The 21,276-nt window shown below is 43.5% G+C and overlaps 1 protein-coding gene across 1 annotated transcript in view; it reads right to left on the bottom strand.

The window, feature by feature from the left end:
* Nucleotides 1–21,276, bottom strand: part of phf5a (PHD finger protein 5A) — a 43,248-nt gene that overhangs the window by 16,822 nt on the left and 5,150 nt on the right. The window contains exon 2 of the mRNA XM_072588549.1: nt 10,049–10,072. Coding sequence (XP_072444650.1) covers nt 10,049–10,072 — 24 coding nt within the window. The remainder of the gene's footprint in view (nt 1–10,048; nt 10,073–21,276) is intronic.

A 21,276-nucleotide genomic window follows, 5' to 3' on the forward strand; every position in this document is an offset into this window, starting at 1 on the left:
TTTATGAGGTGAAGGGATAAAAGCAGTTGGCAAATGTAGGTGCGAGGGGAATGATTCACAGACAGAGATAACAGAATAGGAGAATGGGGAGTGGCAGTGCAGTCTACAAAAATGTAAACGACCTTGAGTTTGACAGACAGAAAGCTGTACAGTATATGCACCAGTAGTTTGAGGGGTCAGGGGTTGCAGTATGAGATGGGAACAGAGCCAATGACTGATAGAAGATACAAGGGATGTGGAGGAAATGGTACAGTCCAATCTAACTCAGGTCAGATTTTGCAGCCACTAAAAGCAAAAACAGAATAAAAAGAGCCCGACTATATCCATTGCTTGTGGGACCATCTTCAGAGCCTGGATTCCCATGGCACATATACCCACTCCCTGGTGCCAGGCAGACTGTTTGCCAGCCAATTTCTAAAAGGAACATTTACTCAAGGGACAGACTCAATCCCCACAGATTGATGCTATAACAGTGGAACATAGCCCAGATTTTCCACAAAGTCAGCCTGAGCTTCAATTGCATCCGTCAAGAGAAATGGTAATCTATCTGGCGGTGGTACAGGAACCAGTGAATCAAGCTTTCTGTGTAGTAATTAGATGACGGAACTTAGAAAAACAAGAACACTGCTAGCTTGAATGAAGTTTTGTTTTTGTTCGCCAAATGCTAGTGACTTGCAATGCATCACAAAAACATAATAATACTTTCTTGGTCCAATTTTCAGAATGTTTGCCTCCCTCTCTGCTCTGGACAATAAGGGAAACTGAAACACTCACTCACCACCAAACAGTCAAACACAGAGAAGCTAAAGGAGATTGCCAGCCCATTTCTTTAGACAATGAGGGAGGGAGGGAGGGAGGAAGGACAAACTTACATTTATACTGTACCCTTTACATCCTCATGACAGCCTAATGCACTTCACAGCCAATAAATTACTCGAAAATACAAGCACACAATTTGCACACAGTTAGGTTCCGCAAACAGAATAAGATGACTGACCAGATAATCAGTGTGTTTTTTTTTTGAAGACCTGATGGTTTGGGCCAAATATTACGCAGGAGGCCAGAAGAACTCTCCTGCGTGTCTTCTGTATACTGGGGAGAATAAACAGGGCCTTGGTTTAAGATTTCATCTGATAGCGGTATCTCCCAGCAGTATGGCAATGAAAGGTCTCACCAGCTAAACAGTGGATGTCGAACTAACAGGCAGAACACTGGAAAAGTTAGTAAAATAACAACCAATCACCCATACATAAGCACTAACAGGTCAGAATGCTACCTGGAAGGTTCAGCACAGGCCAAATTGCAAGTTCTTGCCTGTAAAACATCATGGGCATTTCCATGCAAAACAAAATGTGAAAGACAGACCTGTAAGTGAACAGACCACACACTAAGTCAAGTTAAGCAAAGGGCGGTGGAGTTAGTTTTCTAACAAAGATCAATATCGAGCTGAGGAAATAAAAAAGTAGCCCCGGCTCCCACTTGAAATCACACACTTGTGCATGCAACTCAGGGCAGGACAGGACTGAGTAACTCGGCAAGGCCTTCCGTCAACTATCTACTGGAAATCAGACAGTTGGTGAGACACTACAGCGAACTCGAATGAGATACCAGAAATATTAACTCTGCTTCTCTCTACGTAAAAGCTGCCAGATCTATTCAGTGTTTCCTATTTTTATTTCACTGATGAACCAGCTATTAACAAAAGTGAAGCTAATGTGCCCATTTATCCCTGACCAATAATTAACACTCAACCAAAAGATAAAAGGAATGTTCTTTCATTCTCATTGCCATGCATAAATTGATTGCTGCACTTCTGACATTATGTTAGTGTCTACACCTCCAAAGTACTTCGTTGACTTAAAATGCTTTGGGAGGTCGAGGCCACACAGGTTCGATAAAAATGCAAGCCCTTTCCTCTCTCTCCTCGCTCTGGTATTCACAGAAAGCAATGGAGGGTTTAAGCCTATCATTAACTTTCCCCTACTCAGTATGTAATACAAGTGTCAGGAGGGGTACACCTAGAAAAGGTACTTAAGGTTGGAAAAAAAAAATCTTTCATTCTGAGGAAATTGGGACAAGTATTTAACAAAAAAAAATTCAAAATTACCATGTGGAAAATGAAAGATGTATCCTGGTTTTGAACTCTGCAAAATGATGCTTCCTGGTCCTAGTTATGCCTGAGGAGGAAAGCGAGAGGAGCCAGAAAAGGCAGGGAACTAGAAAACAAAAATAAAACCATTCACGGCTAACATACAGTCCTTTGACTTTCTTGAGGTCATGATTACTCCATTGGTCATATCCACTCAGTGATGCTACCAGGAACGGCATGAAGTTACCAGCTATGGGAAAGTGTTCGACAGCATAGTAAAGCTTCTCATTATGCTTCAAGAAATGTTCAGATTAAATGCAACATTAGGCTTCATTAGAGATTAGTGCAGATGATCAAAGGCATGAGGAAATGAATTGCATTCATATAGGTCTTTGATGACGACAGGATACCCCAAAGCACTTTACACTAAATGAAGTACTCTTTGAAGTGTATACGCTGCTGTAATCTAGGAAATGTAGCAGTCAATTAGCTCACAGTAAGATCCCACAAATAGCGACGTGATAAATGATCAGATAATCTGTTTTTGTAATACGAAGGGATTCATACTGATGTGGACACAGGGTGAATAACCCCCATTCTTCTTCCAAATGGGAGATCTTTTACATTCACCCAAGAGCGAAGATAGCACTGCAGTTTAACATCTCACCAAAAGACAGTACCCCAACTGTGAAGCACACTCTCAGCAAAGCCATTAGAATGTCAACTTTTGACTTGCATACTTAGGTCCCAGAGTGGAATTTGAAGCCACATCTTCCTGACTTGATGCTAAGAGCACTACCCTCTAAGTCACACTGAATAAAAATTCAGTGAAAGATGTTAGTTTTCAGGAATATCTTAAAACAGGAGAGGAAGACAGAGGGATGGAGTTCCACAGTATGGGACAAGTAAAAATGAAGGGTGCACTGGTGTAAAATAACAGTATACAGGGTGACCCCCCCCCCCATATCTGTGAGTGCTGTTACTGCAGTTTCACTTACCTGTGGTTTACCATAGCCCGAACATATGACAGGGAACATTCTAGAACCAGGGACCAGGGGCTGCTGGGAAGGTAAATTTCCCATTTAAATGAATGGGTTTGCTCCTATCCATGGTTTCTGGCTTCTGTGGTAGGTCTTTGAACATATCCCCATGGGTACGGGGGACTACTGTAGTTGTACACAGATATTGTCTTTTCAATTGTAATTCAAAGAAAAGCAGATCATTAACCCTTGTGTCCTCATCAAAAAACACACACCTGGAATACTGTCCACTTGCCTGGTTGACTACACATTCAACAATACTCCAAGCTTGACAAGATTTGGACAAAGCAGCTCATTTGATTGGCACCTCATCTAAAATCTTGAACATTCCCACTCTCCACCACCGACATGCAGTGAACACCATCTCCAAGATACACTACAGGACCAGGAGTTCCTGAGCCTGCTCCACCATTCAATAGGATCATTGTCGTTCTGACAACTCTCGTCTACTTTTCTGGTCGTACTCCTTAACCCTCTATCTAACCCAAGGGTCGAGCTGCATAAGCCTTAAATGCACAAAAGGACAGCACAGTGGCTCAGTGGTGAGCACTGCTGCCTCACAGCACCAGGGACCCAGGTTCAATTCCGACCTCGGGCAACTGACTGTGTGGAGTTTGCACGTTCTCCCAGTGTCTGCGTGGGTTTCCTCAGGTGCTCCGGTTTCCTCCCACAGTCCAAAGATGTGCAGGTTAGGTGAATTGGCCATTCTAAATTGCCCATAGCAGTAGGTGCATTAGTCAGAGGGAAATGGGTCTGGGTGGGTTACTCTTCGAAGAGTCGGTGTGGATTTGTTGGGCTGAAGGGCCTGTTTCCACACTGTAGGGGAATCTAATCTAATCTAGACTCTGACTCCATGGCAATGAGTTCCAAAGACCATCAAACCTCAAGAAAATTCTTCAGTTCAGTCTTGAACTGGTGCACCTTTATTCTAAGACTATGCCCTGTGATTCTAGACTCTCCCATGAGGGGTAACATCCTCTCAACAATTACTCTGTGAAGCCCCTAAAGAATCCTAAACAGTAAATCTGCTGCATCCTCAAAAATCACAAATTTGCCTATCTGCGTTAAAACATAAGAAACAAAAATCACATACCTGTGATTTTTAACATACCTTTAAATAAGCTCCGCATCTTAAATTTTGTTATTTGCAAAGATTCTCAGGAATGTAGCCCTCGCAGATACAGAGAAATGGCTACATGTTTCAATGAGATCACCTCTCATTCTTCTAAACTGCCATGAGTCAAGTTGCAATCTGTTCAACTCTTGCTTAGAAGACAATCCCTTCACACCAGGGATCATCCTAAATGAACCTTCTCTGAACTACCTCCAACAAAAACAATATTTTAACTTAAATAAAACGGACCAAACTGCTCATACTACTCCAGATGTGGTCTCACCTGCCCCTCGTACATATGCAGTGAGACTTTCCTCATTATACTCCAACTCCCTTAAAATAAGGGCCAACATTCCATTAACCTTCCCGAGTAGCTGCTGCACCCATGTGCTAACTGAGAGTTTCATAACATTTGTAACATCTCATAAAGAACCCTTAGACAGCACCTTCCAAATCCAAGACTAGGGTAAGAGACATAAGGGACCACCTGCATGTTTCCCCCTTAACCACACACATTGGAAGTAGGTTGCCATTACTTCACTGTCAATGGGCCAAAGTCCCAGAACTCCCTTCAGAACAGCACTCTAGGTGTACCTCGATCACATGACTGCAGTTTTTCAAGATGGCAGCTCATTATCATCTTCTAAAGAAGAATTACGGATCAGCATGAATCCCAGTTTAGCCAGCAACACCCACAACCCATGAATAACATTTTTAAAAAAATCACAAACGACAGTTATCTGGTGATAGAAAACAACCACACATTAAGATAGTCTGTACAAGAACAAATTAGATTTTTGCTATAACCTATAGGATTTCAAAAGTGTGTGCATCTACTAACTGTCCACTCGCGGTACTATAAATTCAGCTGTAAACCCTGTCAGTGTCATCTCTGTCACATGGAATCACTGCAGCAGAGATGGGAGGGTGCCATGAACTAGCTCACTCAAAAATATTCTTACAGATATGGGCACAGGAATTTATAATAGCAATACAAATTCAAAAGACACTGCTTCACTTGAAGGCTGAAATTGGTTCAATCAGTACATTAAATAAATCCAATTACAATGCAGCAATGATCTTTAGTCACAGTGACAGCAGTAATAGAATGCTAACTCTCAATCTCAATGCCACGAACCAGGATTGTGCATCTGTGCGCACTGATAAGCAGGTACGAAGATATGGGCCAGGTTGAGCTGTGGCTTTTTGCACTCATGCCAACAGTCAAGATTACTTGGTACAATCACTTCAGTAATGTACCGGAGAACGTGCCACTTCCTATGGGACAACACTTGGCAAGAAGCATCAGTCAGTCAATCAATCTCACAAAATGCAACTTGGGTCCAAAGAAAAAGACTTGCAGCTACACAGCACAACCTTACTTTTCAAGTACAAAGTAATTCAGTGTGGATATACCATGAGTATTATATCAATTATCTATTATCAACACAACCACGCCCTATTGTGTGTGCTATTGATTGATGACATTTGGCCACTATTTCATGGTAGCATCCTATTTAGTTAAAAATTGATCAGTAAAGTTTTCAACATTCAGCTAAATAATCGAACAGGGTGGATTGAGTCTCTTCGACGTTTAGCTGAAGGACAATGAAACATTAAGTGTTGGCCCAAACTTAACATAAATTACTTACTCCAATTTGACTGTTACAAAACTTCCAGTATGTCCCTCACAATTTCCCAGCATGGTCTTTCCAGTCTTGCTTCACCATTTAAAAAAAATTAATGCCATTCTGAACCACAAGTCCATAATCTGATACCTCACCTCTCAGTCTCAGTTGTGCACTCTTCAATTGACCCAGTATTTATGTCTGAGGTCGGACATTCCATATTTCTATTGGTCTTGCAATGAAAAGCACTTCTGGATTCCCCTCTTAAAATGGTCCAGCTTTAATTTCAAAAGTGCTTTGCCTCATTCTTAGTTTCTCTGTCAGAGGAAGCAGTTTCTCTCAATTTATTCTCCAAAAATGATTTTCATGTTTAAAACATCGACTGTCTGATACTCAGAAGATTAAAAGCCAACCTTACCCAATCTGTTCTCATAATTAGACACTCTTGGCTTCTATCATTCTGGTCTGAATGTGATGCATCATCGCCAAAGCCACTATACCCTTCCTGTTGCCAAAAACTGAATGCAGTATGGCAAATCATTTTTCTCCCCCTTTAACTCTTGCCCTCTGAAGTTGTCATAGTCAATTAACAGTCAACCACATTGGTCTGATGTCACATCCAGGCTAGACTGGGTAAGGATGGCAGATTTCCTTCTCTGAAGGACAATGAACCTGATAGGCATTTATGGTACAATGGTCATTTCATTCACCAATACAGATGGCTGGCTTTACATCCCTTATTGATTGAATGTAAAATCCAGCAGCTGCTGTTGTGGAATTTGAACCCAGGTCTGCCAGAGCATTACTCTGTGCCTCTGGATTGCTAGACCAGTAAAATAATCACTATTTAAGTTGTCTCCCCGAGCCTGACTAACGTTCAGTACAACATCGTCCCAGTGTGATCCAGTGACCTCTGGAAATAAAGGCCATGGCACACTAGCTTTCTAACTTACATTAGGGATCTGCCAAACAAACCTGTGGAATTCTTGACCACAAAGAGGGTGGCACAGTGACTCAGCGGTTAGCATTGCTGCCTCATAGTGACCCAGATTCGATTCAAGCCTTGGGTAACTGTCTGTGTAGAGTTTGCACATTCTCCCAGTGTCTGCGTGGGTCTCCTCTAGGTGCTCTGGTTTCCTCCACAAATTGAAAGATGTGCAGGTCAGGTGAATTGGCCATGCTAAAGTTCCCATAGCGTTAGGTGTTTTAGTCAGAGGGAAATGGGTCTGGGTGGATTACTCTTCGGAGGTTTGGTGTGGACCTGTTGGGCCGAATGGCCTATTCCCACACGGTAGGGAAATCTGATCAAAAAGCTGCTGGGCCCAATTTGTTAGATACATTCAAGAGGAAGCTAGATGTGGCTAAGGGAATCAAGGGGTACGGAGACAAAGTGGGAGTGGGATACTGAAGTTGCATGATTAGCCATGATCGTATTGGACAGAGGTGCAGGCTCGAAGGGCCAAATGGCCTATTCCTGTGCCTATTTTCTCTGTAAATGCAAGTATTAAATGATGTTTGCTGGGCTCCCGAATCAGCTTTCAGAAAACATTCTGCTTGATCTTTTAAGCTTCAAAGCAGGTAATCTCACACTTGTCCAATTTGAGGTTCATCTGCCACAGCGCTTCCTATTCATCGGCTGTCAGTGTTCAATTGCAATTTCCTGCCCCTCCCCCACTCAAGCAATGAGCTATCAGTACAATTTCAATTGGAAGTGACACGGGCCAGACAGGTGGCAGGTAGATAACAGGAATCAAAAAGGAGCCTATAGTGAAGTCCCATGACAATGCCAAAACACACCAAGAGGAATGATAGATAAGGACACTCCACAGACAGTTGAAAGTAGCAATCGTAAATAAGTAATCATCCTGTGCTATTTTATTTCGAAACATTAACTGTACAGTCCCAGTCATTTGTTTATCCCTGAGAAATAAGTAACAGGACTTGACGATGGTTTTAAAAAAAAAAGTGCAGTACCAAGTTTCAGCTCGAGTTGTAACTCCCTGTGGGAGGGGGAAGAAAATGTTGAGCAAACTCAGCTGTTTGCAGCCTCAGCTAAAAGAGCACATACACGTTATCCAAAAAATGTAATTAATACCATAAATAAAGAATGAATGGAATATTTTTTTTTAATAGGACTTCATTCAAGCAGAGGTAGTGAAGCAGCATTGGATTAGGGCACTTTTAAAAAAAAAAACATTTTAATAAATCAACTCAGGAAAACCTGGATGCACAAAATCATGCAAAAGAAATGATTTACTTTTAGTAAAAAATGTTAATAAAAGCAGACAATGTTTTACTGAAGCAAGGGGTACAAGGTTGGGAGGGTGAAGAGAAAGAGGAACATATGAAGATGCAGAGGGGGCTTTGCAGGGCAAATGCTGAGACGACATCAACATTAGGAAGTGTTAGGGAAGGCAGATACGAGCACAGTAAAGCACGTAGGTTTTGAAGTTGCTGCATGATGAAACAAAGGGGAGGGACAGGGCAGCTAGGCCTTTCGATTAGAGTACTGCTACTTATGGTAGAGAAGGGTCATGGAGGATGCACAAGAGACCAGAGATTGAGGAGCAAGCCTGAGAACGGCAGTGTTTTCAAGAGTTCCTGTCACTGACTGTGTTAGAAGTCATCACAGCTTATGAATGCCTAGCTCAAAGCTGACTATTAAGTGCCCCTCACTGACTAAATTCTTTGCTCCTTGCTTATGTGCCCTATTTCTTTTTTATCCTGTCCCCCAAAACATCCTTATTCTTGAGATGTGGCCATCACTGGTTGCACCTGCATTCATTATCTTAAGTGCCCTTGAGAGTCAACACCAAGAAAGCGACTACAATACCAAAATAATTTGGCAAGGAGAAAAACAGTTCCAAGGTAACAGCCGTATGAAATGTTTCTTCATTTTCACCTCATCAATAGGAAAAGGCAAAGGGAGATGAGACAGAGAGAGCAAGAGCGAAAGAAAAAGATAGAAATAAATGTGGAACCAAGAATGAGGACCTTGACATCAACAGGGAGGAATATGGGCATTGTGGGCGATAAACAAAAGAGCAACAGGTAAAACCGGACTCTGTATAATCTAGGGTATGGGTACTAAAAATTTGGACTATTGGAATTTATGAACTGTAAAACTCAAGCTGCTAGCAAACAAATACAGCAAGAGAGTTTCAGACAGCAACACTGTAGGAAGAGCATGGTGAAGATCACAAGAGACAGATTGTATTATGGAGCCAGTTACATTAATAAATCTCTTCTTGCAATTGCTCCTCTGCTTCTTGCCCACTTTCCAATTGCTTTGGTGCTGGATTCTCTACCTTTCTTTACATCAACTCTATCCCATTATTTAGGGAAACGAGGGGGGATGCAGGGTAAGAACATAGGAAACGGGGGCAGAGGATTAAGACATTACAAACAGGGCTAGGCAAATTGTACAGTGGCCTTTAGAAAAGATGCAATGCCAGACCTGGTGTACAGTGTAACGTAAGTTCCTTGAACAAAAAACACAGTAGGGACAAAGGATAGGGCTGCCTGGGGACTGAAGCGATGGGAACACTGAGAACAGCCACAATGTTTAGGGCTTTTATTTTTGAAAGCTGGGACTTTTGGTTGTGATAAGGGGGAGTTGGAAAGATAATTAAATACAGTGTATTTGAGAGTATCTAAGTGTTTCTGTGGCTGTAAAATCTGACCCATTCATTAAAAAGCAACACATCAGCACATTTCATTCCCTCAGGATATGTTGGAAATCTTCCCACACCCCACAGACATTTGCCACATTCAAAACGAATACAGTACATTTTTCTATGAAGGGGGTAATGAACCAATAATGAGACTCATTAGATTGTTTTCTATTATTCTCTTGATAAGAGAATTTTAACTTTTTTTTTAAAAACAGACCTAACTGTTAACAGCTCATGATTTGGGTCACCGATGACTGTCATAAACTTTCAGCAGGTTTATGCCAGATCAGCGACCTGGAACGTGAAGCTGTGCCTTTTGCTTTCCACGCACTTTGTCCTCTCCTGCAGTTTGAGAAACAAACTCATTAGGAGCCATAAAGACCGAGTCACCCACTTGCCAACGTGTCCAATTAGGCAAAAACATGCAGAGGAACAGCAGACTGCAAAAAAAAAAGAAAAATGGTAACAAAAAAAAAAGAAAATCAAGGCACAAAAATACTTACATTTCTCACACAATCGCCCAATAGCTGCAAAAGAAAGGGAAAAAAATAAGTCAAGTCAGATAGTGATAAGCACTTGGCAATATAATTGTATTTTCTTTTGGCAAGACTGTTAGAGAAATGTATCAGGGACATTTTCTCGAGGATACAAGTTCAGTCAGGCAACTGAGGGAGTATGCAGGGAGTGAAGAGAGAATATTCCTACTCTGCACTTATTTACATCAATGCAAATCGTGAATGGCAGAAATTTTCCCCAGGGTAAGGTGTTCCATTTGTATTTTAACTTCTCTTACATCAGTGATCTATATGTAACATAGCATGGGATAAACTTTCTACATGAGTTGTCACCATCAGTTACATAAGCAAATAGAAACAAGGAAGGAAGGAGACCAAATCCTAAGGTTGAGACAGAACAACACAATGTGACTGTCCTTCCAACTGTGGCCTTTTCAGAATAACACTGACGATAGTACCGGGGCAAGAAAAATCTTAAGATAGTTGGAATTGAAGAGTGAGAGAGTTTGGGTTTTAGCAATCAAGCTTGAGTGGCATGAGGGATAGGGAGGAAAGAGGGTGTGGAGCCAAGCTATCAGCTGAACTCTCACCACAAACTGTAATTACCTCCAGGTTCCTTAACCCATTCTGAAAAGTTGCAGCCTTCAAATGGAACAATGGAAGCTGCCTCACTGCAGTTTAACTCCCAGCCACGTTACACGAGGCACAAGAACTAAATGCAGTTTTATTAGATGGTTGCCAGAGATGATAAATACTGGCTTGGCTCCACACCCTCTTTCCTCCCTATCCCTCATGCCACTCAAGTTTGATTGCTAAAACCCAAACTCTCTCACTCTTCAATTCCAACTATCTTAAGATTTTTCTTGCCCCGGTACTATCGTCAGTGTTATTCTGAAAAGGCCACAGTTGGAAGGACAGTCACATTGGGTTGTTCTGTCTCAACCTTAGGATTTGGTCTCCTTCCTTCCTTGTTTCTATTTGCTTATGTAACTGATGGTGACAACTCATGTAGAAAGTTTATCCCATGCTATGTTACATATAGATCACTGATGTAAGAGAAGTTAAAATACAAATGGAACACCTTACCCTGGGGAAAATTTCTGCCATTCACTATAACACTGGGGTCCATTCCATTAGAATGGCAGAGATTTAACTCTAAAGTTGGCTAAATGCTTCTAAAATAAGACTGGGCACAGAAAGGTGATAGAAGTTTCCACCAATTAAATCCCTCCATTACTCTTCCAGCCCCACAATTCCCAGATCTCCATTGCTTTTGCCTCTTAGTGTATCCCTTCTGCTTCACATCAAAGTCAGCACCTGTGCTTTCAGCTGTCTTGCATTTTACAACTCCATCCCAGAAAAGTTTAGCCATCCTGCAACACTCTAAAAACCCAGTTCTTCCAACAAGCTATTAGTTAACCATCTTATTGCCTCCTTTGGCTCGGCATCTAATTTTCATCAGTTTATTTAATGAGCAAAACCGTTCAAAACACACGCTACATAACATGGTTTTATAAAGAGTGGCAGACTAGATAAAAGTTACTGCTTGCAGGGAAGCAAGCTCATTAAGAATTGTTCACTTCCCAGCAAAGAGAGAGACACCCACTGAAGAAAGCATCTCCATTTTCTCCTTGACAGTCACTGTTCCAAATGGTGCACAAGGACAACGTGTTAATTATTCGTTCCACCAGAACCCAAAGAACAAAGTACAAGTACATTGCATTCCAAGAAAACTGCGAAGGCAGCAATGACTCAACCTACCCCTGGGGATGATGCAACACAAGACATTCAGCCCATCATGCCAATGAAGGTCTTTGTAAGAACTATCCAATTAGCCCCACCCCACTGCTCCTACCCAGAGCCTTGGAAAATGGAATGACCTTAAGTCATGGAGCTGTACAGTATAGAAACAGACCCTTTGGAACAACTCGTCCATGTTCACCAGATATCTTAAATTAATCTAGTCCCAATTGCCAGCATTTGGTCCATATCCCTCTAATTCCTTCCTTTTCATATACCCATCCAGATGCCTTTTAAATGTTGTCATTGTACCAGCCTCCATCACTTCCTCTGGCAGCTCATTCCACACATGCACCACCCTCTGCGTGGAAATGTTGCCCCTTAGGTCCCTTTTAAACCTTTTCCATCTCACCTTAAGCCTCTGCCCTGTAGTTCTGGACTACCCCACCCCAGGGAAAAGACCTTAACTATTCACCCCATCCATTCTCCTCCCAATTTTATAAACCTCAAAAGGTCACCCCTGCAGGGAAAACAGCCACAACCTATTCAGCATCTCCCTGTAGCTCAAAACCTCCAAACCTGGCAACATCCTTGCAAATCTTGACTGAACTCTTTCAAGTTGCACAAAATCTTTTCTGTCGCAGGGAGACAAGAATTGAACGCAATATTCCAAAAGTGGCTGAACCAATGTCCTATGCAGCCGCAGCTTGATCTCCCAACTCCTGTAACTCAATGTTCTGATCAATAAAAGGTAAGAAAGTGAGGACAGCAGATGCTGGAGATCAGAGTCAAGAGTGTGGTGCTGGAAAAGCACAGCAGGTCCGGGAGCATCCGAGGAGCAGGAGAATTGATATTTCCGGCACAAGCTCTTCATCAGGAATGACGCTTGGGGGCCAGGGTGTTGAAAGATAAACGGGGGTGGGGCTGGGGCGAAGTTCACTGGGAATGTGATAGGTCGATGAAGGTGAGGGGAACACTGTGAGAGTTTGGTGAGGAGGGTGGAGCAGAAAGGTGGGAAGAGACATGGTCAGGTCAAGAGGGCAGAGAGGTGTTGGAGGCTTGCGACTGGGATAAAGTGGGGCTGGGGAAGTGAGCAGACTGGTGAAATCCCCATTGATCCAGTGTGGTTGCAGGATCCCAAGGTGGAAGGGGAGGGGCTCTTCCTCCAGGCTGGATGGTTAGGGATCAGTAATGGAGGCAGCTCAGGACTTGTGTGTTCTTGGTGAAGTGGGAGGGGGAGTTGAAGTATTCGGCCATGGGGTGGTGGAGTTGGTTGGTGCAGGTGTCCCAGAGATGTTCTCTGAAATGATCTGCATGGTGGCATCTTGTTTCCCCAGTGGAGAGGTGCAATGGATGCAGTAGATGATGTGTGTTGAAGAACATGTAAATTTCTGTCGGATGGGGAAGGATCTTTTGGGGCCTTGGATGGAGGTAAGGGGGAAGGTGTGGGTACAGTTTTGCACTTCTTGCATTGGCAGGGGAAGGTGCCAAGAGTGGTGTGTAGGCTGGTGGAGGGGGGGGGCATGGATCTGACAAGGGAGTCGCAGAGGGACCTGTCTCTCAAATGCAGATAGGGGTGGGGAGGTGGAAATATATATCCAGGTGGCAGAAAATGATGTGATTTATCTGGAAGTTGATGGGGTGGAAGGTTAGGACTGGGCGCGGAGGAGAGGAATCTGTCCTTGCTGCAATTGGAGGGGTGGGGTTCAGGGGCAAAGGTGCAGGAAGTGGTGGATAACATGTCACCTGCTGTATTCGTTGCATCCATTGTGGTCTCCTCTACATTGGGGAGACAGGACACCAACGTGTGGATCATTTCAGAGAACGTCTCTGGGACACCCACACCAACCAATCCCAGCACCCTGTGGCTGAACATTTCAACACCTCCTCCCCCCACTCCACCAAGGACATACAGGTCTTGGGCCTCCTCCATTGTCAATCCCTAACCACCTGACACCTGGAGGAAGAACACCTCATCTTCCGCCTCGGGACCCTGCAACCACATGGGATCAATGTGGATGTCACCAGTTTTTTTTCCCCATTTCCCCTCCACCTTATCCCAGATCCAACCCTCCAACTCGGCACCACCCTATTGAACTGTCCTACCTGTCCATCTTTCTTACCACCTATCTGCTCCACCTTCCTTCTGACCTATTACTTTCATCCCTACCTTCATCTACCTATTGCATTCCAAGCCACCTTCTTCTCCCATCCAACCACACCCTCCCATTTACCTCTCAGCTTCCCCCCTCCCCCCCCACCAAGCCTCATTCCTGATGAAGGGTTTACGCCAGAAATGTTGATTGAGGATGCTGCCTCAACTGCTGTGCGTTTCCAGCACCACTGTCTTGACTCTGACCAATAAAGGCAAGTGCATACCAAACACCGCCTTCATTACATTGTCTACCTGTGATTCCACCTTCAAGGAACTATGAACCTGCACCCCAAGGTCTCTGTTCGGCAACACCCCCAGGATCTCACCATTAGGTGTCCCATTAAGTCCTGCCCTGATTTGTACTGGTCAAGGATTGACCTTTGATATTCGAGCATGGTCATTTGTCTCCTTAATAAGATCATGGATGACTGGTGTTAAGCGTCTCATAGAATCCTTGCAGTGTAGAAGCAGGCTATTTGGTACATACTGACCCCTCAAAGACCATCCCACTCAGACCCACCCCCTTTACTCTATCCCTGTATCCCTGCATTTCCCATGGCCAACCCCCAAGCCTGCACATCCCTGAACACTGTGGCAATTTAGCATGGCAAATCCAACTGAGCTGCACATCTTTGGAGCTGAAAATGTGTTGCTGGAAAAGCACTGCGCTTTTCCAGCAACACATTTTCAGCTCTGATCTCCAGCATCTGCTGTCCTCACTTTCTCCTGCACATCTTTGGAGTCAACTGATGTTTCCTCTAGGCTCATGTTGACTGATTGGTTTAGCAATGCCGTTCTCAGCACTGACTTGCAGTTTCAGAAGTCAGTACAATTCATGGACCTTGAAATTTCATCTACAAGAGAAAAAAATGGGATGGAATGTAGGCCTGAACTCACGACACGTTTTGACTCCCTTATCAATAAAATATATAGTTACCTCTCCCGTATAAAATATTTATTAATTGACCTTGCTTCTACCACCCTCTGGAGGGAGAGAATTCCACACTCCAAAACACAAAAAAAATTCTCATCGCCATCCTCAATGGGAAACCTATTTTTATACTGCTCCCTTAGTTCTCATCTCTCTTGTCTTACAAGGAGAAACATTCTTTCTGCATTTACTCTGTCAAGTTCTCTTGAGATCTTATGTTTCATACGATTACGATTCTTTGAGGTACCAATGAATACACACCCAATCTGTCCAATCTTTCTAATTAAGACAGTTGTCCCATTCCAGGCATTCCAGTGAACCTTCTTTGGATGCTTCTAAGGCAAGTATGCAATTTTTAAATGTGATGACCAAAATTGTACACAGTACTCTCAGTGCGATCTTACCATCGCCTCATACAACTCATTAAAACTTTAGTACTCTAGGTCCCTTGAAATATGACATTCCTTTTCTTTTCCCAAATCACTTGCTGTACCTGCATACTAGCTTTCTCAGGGTCATGTACCAGGGCCCCAAATCCCCCCTGTGTCTTCAAGTTCTGCAAACTCTGTTTAAACCATATGTTGCTTTTCTACTCTTCCTGCACAAGAACTATTTCTTTGTGTGTACAAGACAACTTTCTGATTCAGCGTGTGGATGTACCTACTAGAGAAGGTGCAAAACTTGACCTACTCTTGGGAAATAAGGCAGGGCAGGTGACTGAGGTGTCAGTGGGGGAGCACTTGGGGGCCAGCGACCATAATTCTATTAGATTTAAAATAGTGATGGAAAAGGATAGACCAGATCTAAAAGTTGAAGTTCTAAATTGGAGAAAGGCTAATTTTGACTATATTAGGCAAGAACTTTCAAAAGCTGATTGGGGCAGATGTTCGCAGGTAAAGGGACGGCTGGAAAATGGGAAGCCTTCAGAAATGAGATAACAAGAATCCAGAGAAATATATTCCTGTCAGGATGAAAGGGAAGGCTGGATGATGAAAGAAATTGAGGGTTTGGTTAAGAAAAAGAAGGAAGCATGTGTCAGGAACAGACAGGACAGATCGAGTGAATCCTTAGAAGAGTACAAAGAAAGTAGGGGTATACTTAAGAGGGAAATCAGGAAGGAAAAACGGGGACATGAGATAGCTTTGGAAAATAGAATTAAAGGAGAATCCAAAGGGGTTTTACAAATATATTAAGGACAAAAGGGTAACTAGGGAGAGAATAGGGCCCCTCAAAGATCAGCAAGGTGGCCTTTGTGTGGAGCCACAGAAAATGGGGGAGATACTAAATGAATATTTTGCATCAGTATTTACTGTGGAAAAGAATATGGAAGATATAGACGGTAGGGAAATAGATGGTGACATCTTGCAAAATGTCCAGATTACAGAGGAGGAAGTGCTGGATATCTTGAAACGTTTAAAGGTGGATAAATCCCCAGGACCTGATCGGGTGTGCCCAAGAACTCTGTGGGAAGTTAGAGAAGTGATTGCTGGGCCTCTTGCTGAGATATTTGTATCATCGATAGTCACCGGTGAGGTGCCGGAAAACTGGAGGTTGGCAAACGTGGTGCCACTGTTTAAGAATGGTGGTAAGGATAAGCCAGGGAACGATAGACCAGTGAGCCTGACCTCGGTGGTGGGCAAGTTGTTGGAGGGAATCCTGAGGGACAGGATGTACATGTATTTGGAAAGGCAAGGACTGATTCGGGATAGTCAACATGGCTTTGTGCGTTGGAAATCATGTCTCACAAACTTGATTGAGTTTTTTGAAGAAGTTACAAAGAAGATTGATGAGCACAGAGCAGTAGATGTGATCTATATGGACTTCAGTAAGACATTTGACAAGGTTCCCCATTAGCGAGGTTAGATCTCATGTAATACAGGGAGAACTAGCCATTTGGATACAGAACTGGCTCAAAGGTAGAAGACAGAGGGTGGTGGTGGAGGGTTGTTTTTTAGACTGGAGGCCTGTGACCAGTGGAGTGCCACAAGGATCGGTGCTGGGCCCTCTACTTTTTGTCATTTACATAAATGATTTGGATGCGAGCATAAAAGGTACAGTTAGTAAGTTTGCAGATGACACCAAAATTGGAGGTGTAGTGGACAGGGAAGAGGGTTACCTCAGATTACAACAGGATCTGGACCAGATGGGTCAATGGGCTGAGAAGTTGCAGATGGAGTTTAATTCAGATAAATGCGAGGTGCTGCATTTTGGGAAAGCAAATCTTAGCAGGACTTATACACTTAATGGTAAGGTCCAAGGGAGTGTTGCTGAACAAAAAGACCTTGGAGTGCAGGTTCATAGCTCCTTGAAAGTGGAGTTGCAGGTAGATAGGATAGTGAAGGCGGCATTTGGTATGCTTTCCTTTATTGGTCAGAGTATTGAGTACAGGAGTTGGGAGGTCATGTTGCGACTGTACAGGACATTGGTTAGGCCACTGTTTGAATATTGCGTGCAATTCTGGTCTCCTTCCTATCGCAAAGATGTTGTGAAACTTGAAAGGGTTCAGAAAAGATTTACAAGGATGTTGCCAGGGTTGGAGGATCTGAGCTACAGGAAGAGGCTGAACAGGCTGGGGCTGTTTTCCCTGGAGCGTCAGAGGCTGAGGGGTGACCTTATAGAGGTTTACAAAATTATGAGGGACATGGATAGGATAAATAGGCATGGTCTTTTCCCTAGGGTCGGGGAGTCCAGAACTAGAGGGCATAGGTTTAGGGTGAGCGGGGAAAGATATTAACGAGACCTAAGGGGCAACTTTTTCACGCAGAGGGTGGTACGTGTATGGAATGCGCTGCCAGAGGATGTGGTGGAGGCTTGTACAATTGCAACATTTAAGAGGCATTTGGATGGGTATATGAATAGGAAGGGTTTGGAGGGATATGGGTCGGGTGCTGGCAGGTGGGACTAGATTGGGTTGGGATATCTGGTCGGCATGGACAGATTGGACTGAAGGGTCTGTTTCTATGCTGTATATCTCTAAATAGCAATACATAGTCCAAGTTATTACCCAATTGTTGAACAAAGCAAGGAAAATAATATTAAATTGCAGTTACTTGCACCCAACTCAAAAGAGGCCCATGGTATATTTCCAACTCTCTCTCTCACTCCTTGGATAATCCTGTTGGGATTCCACCAGTGACAAAAATCTACATCAGAACATCAAAACCTGCTAGCATTACCAATTGACACCGTTGCAAAATTAATGGGAACACTGGCCCCGATTCTTCTGCAGTGGTGAGATTGAGGATGTACTCAAAATTTAGCTGACTGGCAAGCCAATGATAAACTCCTCCATATACACCTGCAATCTCAACAGAATACGCTGCAGTGAAGGTGGTGGAAGACTGGGATTTATCCAACATGTAAACAGTCTTGAGACTGGTACTTGTGTGAAGCCAGGTTATAGTTTTTACCAAAAATGCTGCTTCTATAGGTGAAGAGAAGTACTGTCTAAATTCAGACCCTGTTTGGACATCACAATTAAAACATTATACTGTATATCTGAGGAGAGATTCAAAGTGTTGGTTACTGGTCACTCTTGCTCTCCAGTTTCAAATTAGCTCAAATTTAAATTTTGTTTCAAAGACTAATCAACTACAATCACATTACTGCCATGCACAAGAGCCATTATTTAAAACTTGAATGACAGCAACCTTAAAATAAGAAATAATTCAGTACAAACGCTGTCAAGTGTCACAAAAATCTGCTTCATATATTCTTCACCAAATACAAATGATGGATTAAATATTTGACTCTAAATTATTGTTCCTTTGCATCATTGGAGGGTCCCAGTAATATCCCTTACCCTATCACCTTCAAAACAGTGGGCTAGCCCAGGTTTAGTGAATATAGGACAGTGTGCCAAGTTGGGGGGGGGGGGGGGGGGGGGGGGGGGGGGGGGAGGGGCACAGTGGCTCAGTAGTTAGCAGGTTTTTCTCTGGCTGCTCCAGTTTCCTCCCACAGTCCAAAAACATGCAGGTTAAGTGGATTGACCATGTCAAATTGTCCATAGTGTCCGGGAATGTGGAGATTAGGTGGATTCCATGAGAAATGCAGGGCTATACAGAGGGATGGGTCTGCATGGGATGCTGTTCAGAGGGTTGATGTGGACTTGATGAGCAAAACAGCCTGCTTCCACACTAAGGGTTCAATGGTTCCTTGGGCAGCAAGATAGGAGGTTACTCAAGTCCTCCTCTTGCCACTAATGAACTATTTGATATCCAGCAGTGTGCAACATCTATTAGACATACTGGACGAATTCACCAAGGCTCCTTCAGCAGCACCTTCCAAACCTGCAACCTCTCTCATTTAGAAAAACATGGGCAGCAGAGGCAAGGAAAGACTATCACATGCCAGTTCTTGTTGAAGTCACAAACCAGTATGACTTGGATCCAGGTTGCCATTTATTTACCGTTGTTGGGTAAAGACCTGTCTTCTTATCCACACTCTGGGTACACTTAGACCACACAGAGCACAGAGATTCAATTCTTTGACATTTATCATCACTCAAAATTGCCCTTGACCTTTCCAGCAAAGCTAACATGCCTTGAACAAATAATTAGAGATGCACTAACTGCATAGCAAAAGTGCTCAGGGAAACCTAGGCCAATGAATTAAACCTGATATGTAGCTCTGCAATACAAACCTGCTTAGTCAGAATCAAAAACCTTACATATCTCTGAACTGGAGAACACATGAGCAAAGCATATATTTCATATTATACTCAACACAACACCAAGTTCTGACCTGCATAAGTGGAGACAAGAGTCATCAATAAAATTCTGAAGGTTACAGCAAGAAGTGAACCTTTCAGGATGTTGATAATTTTGTATTAATTGCATTTCCAATATATAAAAGATTTTTTTCCCAATTTATCACACACTTGCTATTCCAAACTTTAGTGACTGTCCTGGTGCAGCTGTTACTGCAATTTATCAATGTCCCTCTCTACACAAGCCAGAAACTCGTGATCATGGGGCTTCACATCATAACAAAAACATGAAGGCAATGATGACTATTTAGCAGAAATTGCTCCATGGCCAACCCAGCTTGAGCCACTTCTTTGAAAGAGAAATCAGATTAGCTCCAGTCTTCTGCTTCTCCTCCACAGTCAGCAAGTATTGATCCAATTCCCTTTTGAAAGTTATCATTGAATCTGCTTCCCCAGCCTTTAAAGGACTGCATTTCAGATCACAATGATTCACTACCCAAGACAAAAACCTGCTTGTCACCTTGTTCTTTTTTGCCTACAATCCACGTTCTTTCGTTATCAAACCCTCAGCTGCTGGGAATTGTTACCTCTTATTCACTAGCAAGATGGTAAGTGATTTTGAAGACCTCTTAATTCTTCCCAACCTTCTCTGCTCCAAGATGGACTCGGCTTTTCCACATAACCTTCTACATGTACTCTAAGGCCTTGACAATAGTGTGGTACCCACCTGTATACAATATCCCAAATGAGGGGTATAACAAAGGTTTTCCAGCACTGCCTTGCTCTTGCACTCTCTGCATTTATGAATAACACCAAGAGCTCCCACATGCTTGTCTAAATAATGTTGTTCTGTCACCAATGCATCTCCAGGTATTTCTTTGCCCCCAACCAATTGTACCATTTAGTTCATATTGGGACATGTAGTGCAGAGGCCAGCATCCTTGCCTCTCAGCCAAAATCCCACAACAGCACTCAAAGGCCAAGGAAGGTGTGCTTGTATCAGGATGAGTACCAAACTACAACACACACCAACGGCAGGCAGTAAGAACAGGAGAGATTCCCTCGAGCATCTAGCTTCAGTATTCATTGCTTGAAACTACAACACGAATGTAACAGTGCAGGTTGCACAACAGCAACTTGGAGATTTTGGGGAACCAGTTGGCTGGACTGCTGTTGTGGGAGAAAGTGAGGACTGCAGATGCTGGAGACCAGAGTTGAAAAGTGTGGTGCTGGAAAAGTACAGCAGGCAAGGCAGCATCCGAGGAGCAGGCGAATTGATGTTTCGGGCATAAGCCCTTCTTCAGGAATGAGGCTGGTTTGCCAAGCGGGCTGAGATAAAAGGTGGTGGGGGGTGGTTGCACTTCTTGCGGTTGTAGGGGAAGGTGCCAGGAGTGGAGGTTGGATTGGTGGGGGGTGTGGACCTGACGAGGGAGTCGCGGAGAGGATATGGAAGGATCCATTGGGGCCTTGGAAGGAGGATATGGAAGGATCCATTGGGGCCTCCGCAAATCCCTCGTCAGGTCCACACCCCCCCACCAACCCAACCTCCACTCCCGGCACCTTCTCCTGCAACCGCAAGAAGTTCAAAACTTGTGCCCACACATCCCCCCTCACTTCCCCCCCAAGGCCCCAATGGATCCTTCCATATCCGTCGCAAACTCACCTGCACCTCCACACACATC

The sequence above is a fragment of the Chiloscyllium punctatum genome, chromosome 18 (genome assembly GCF_047496795.1).
Source record: "Chiloscyllium punctatum isolate Juve2018m chromosome 18, sChiPun1.3, whole genome shotgun sequence".
In the NCBI taxonomy this organism is placed as follows: Eukaryota; Metazoa; Chordata; class Chondrichthyes; order Orectolobiformes; family Hemiscylliidae; genus Chiloscyllium; species Chiloscyllium punctatum.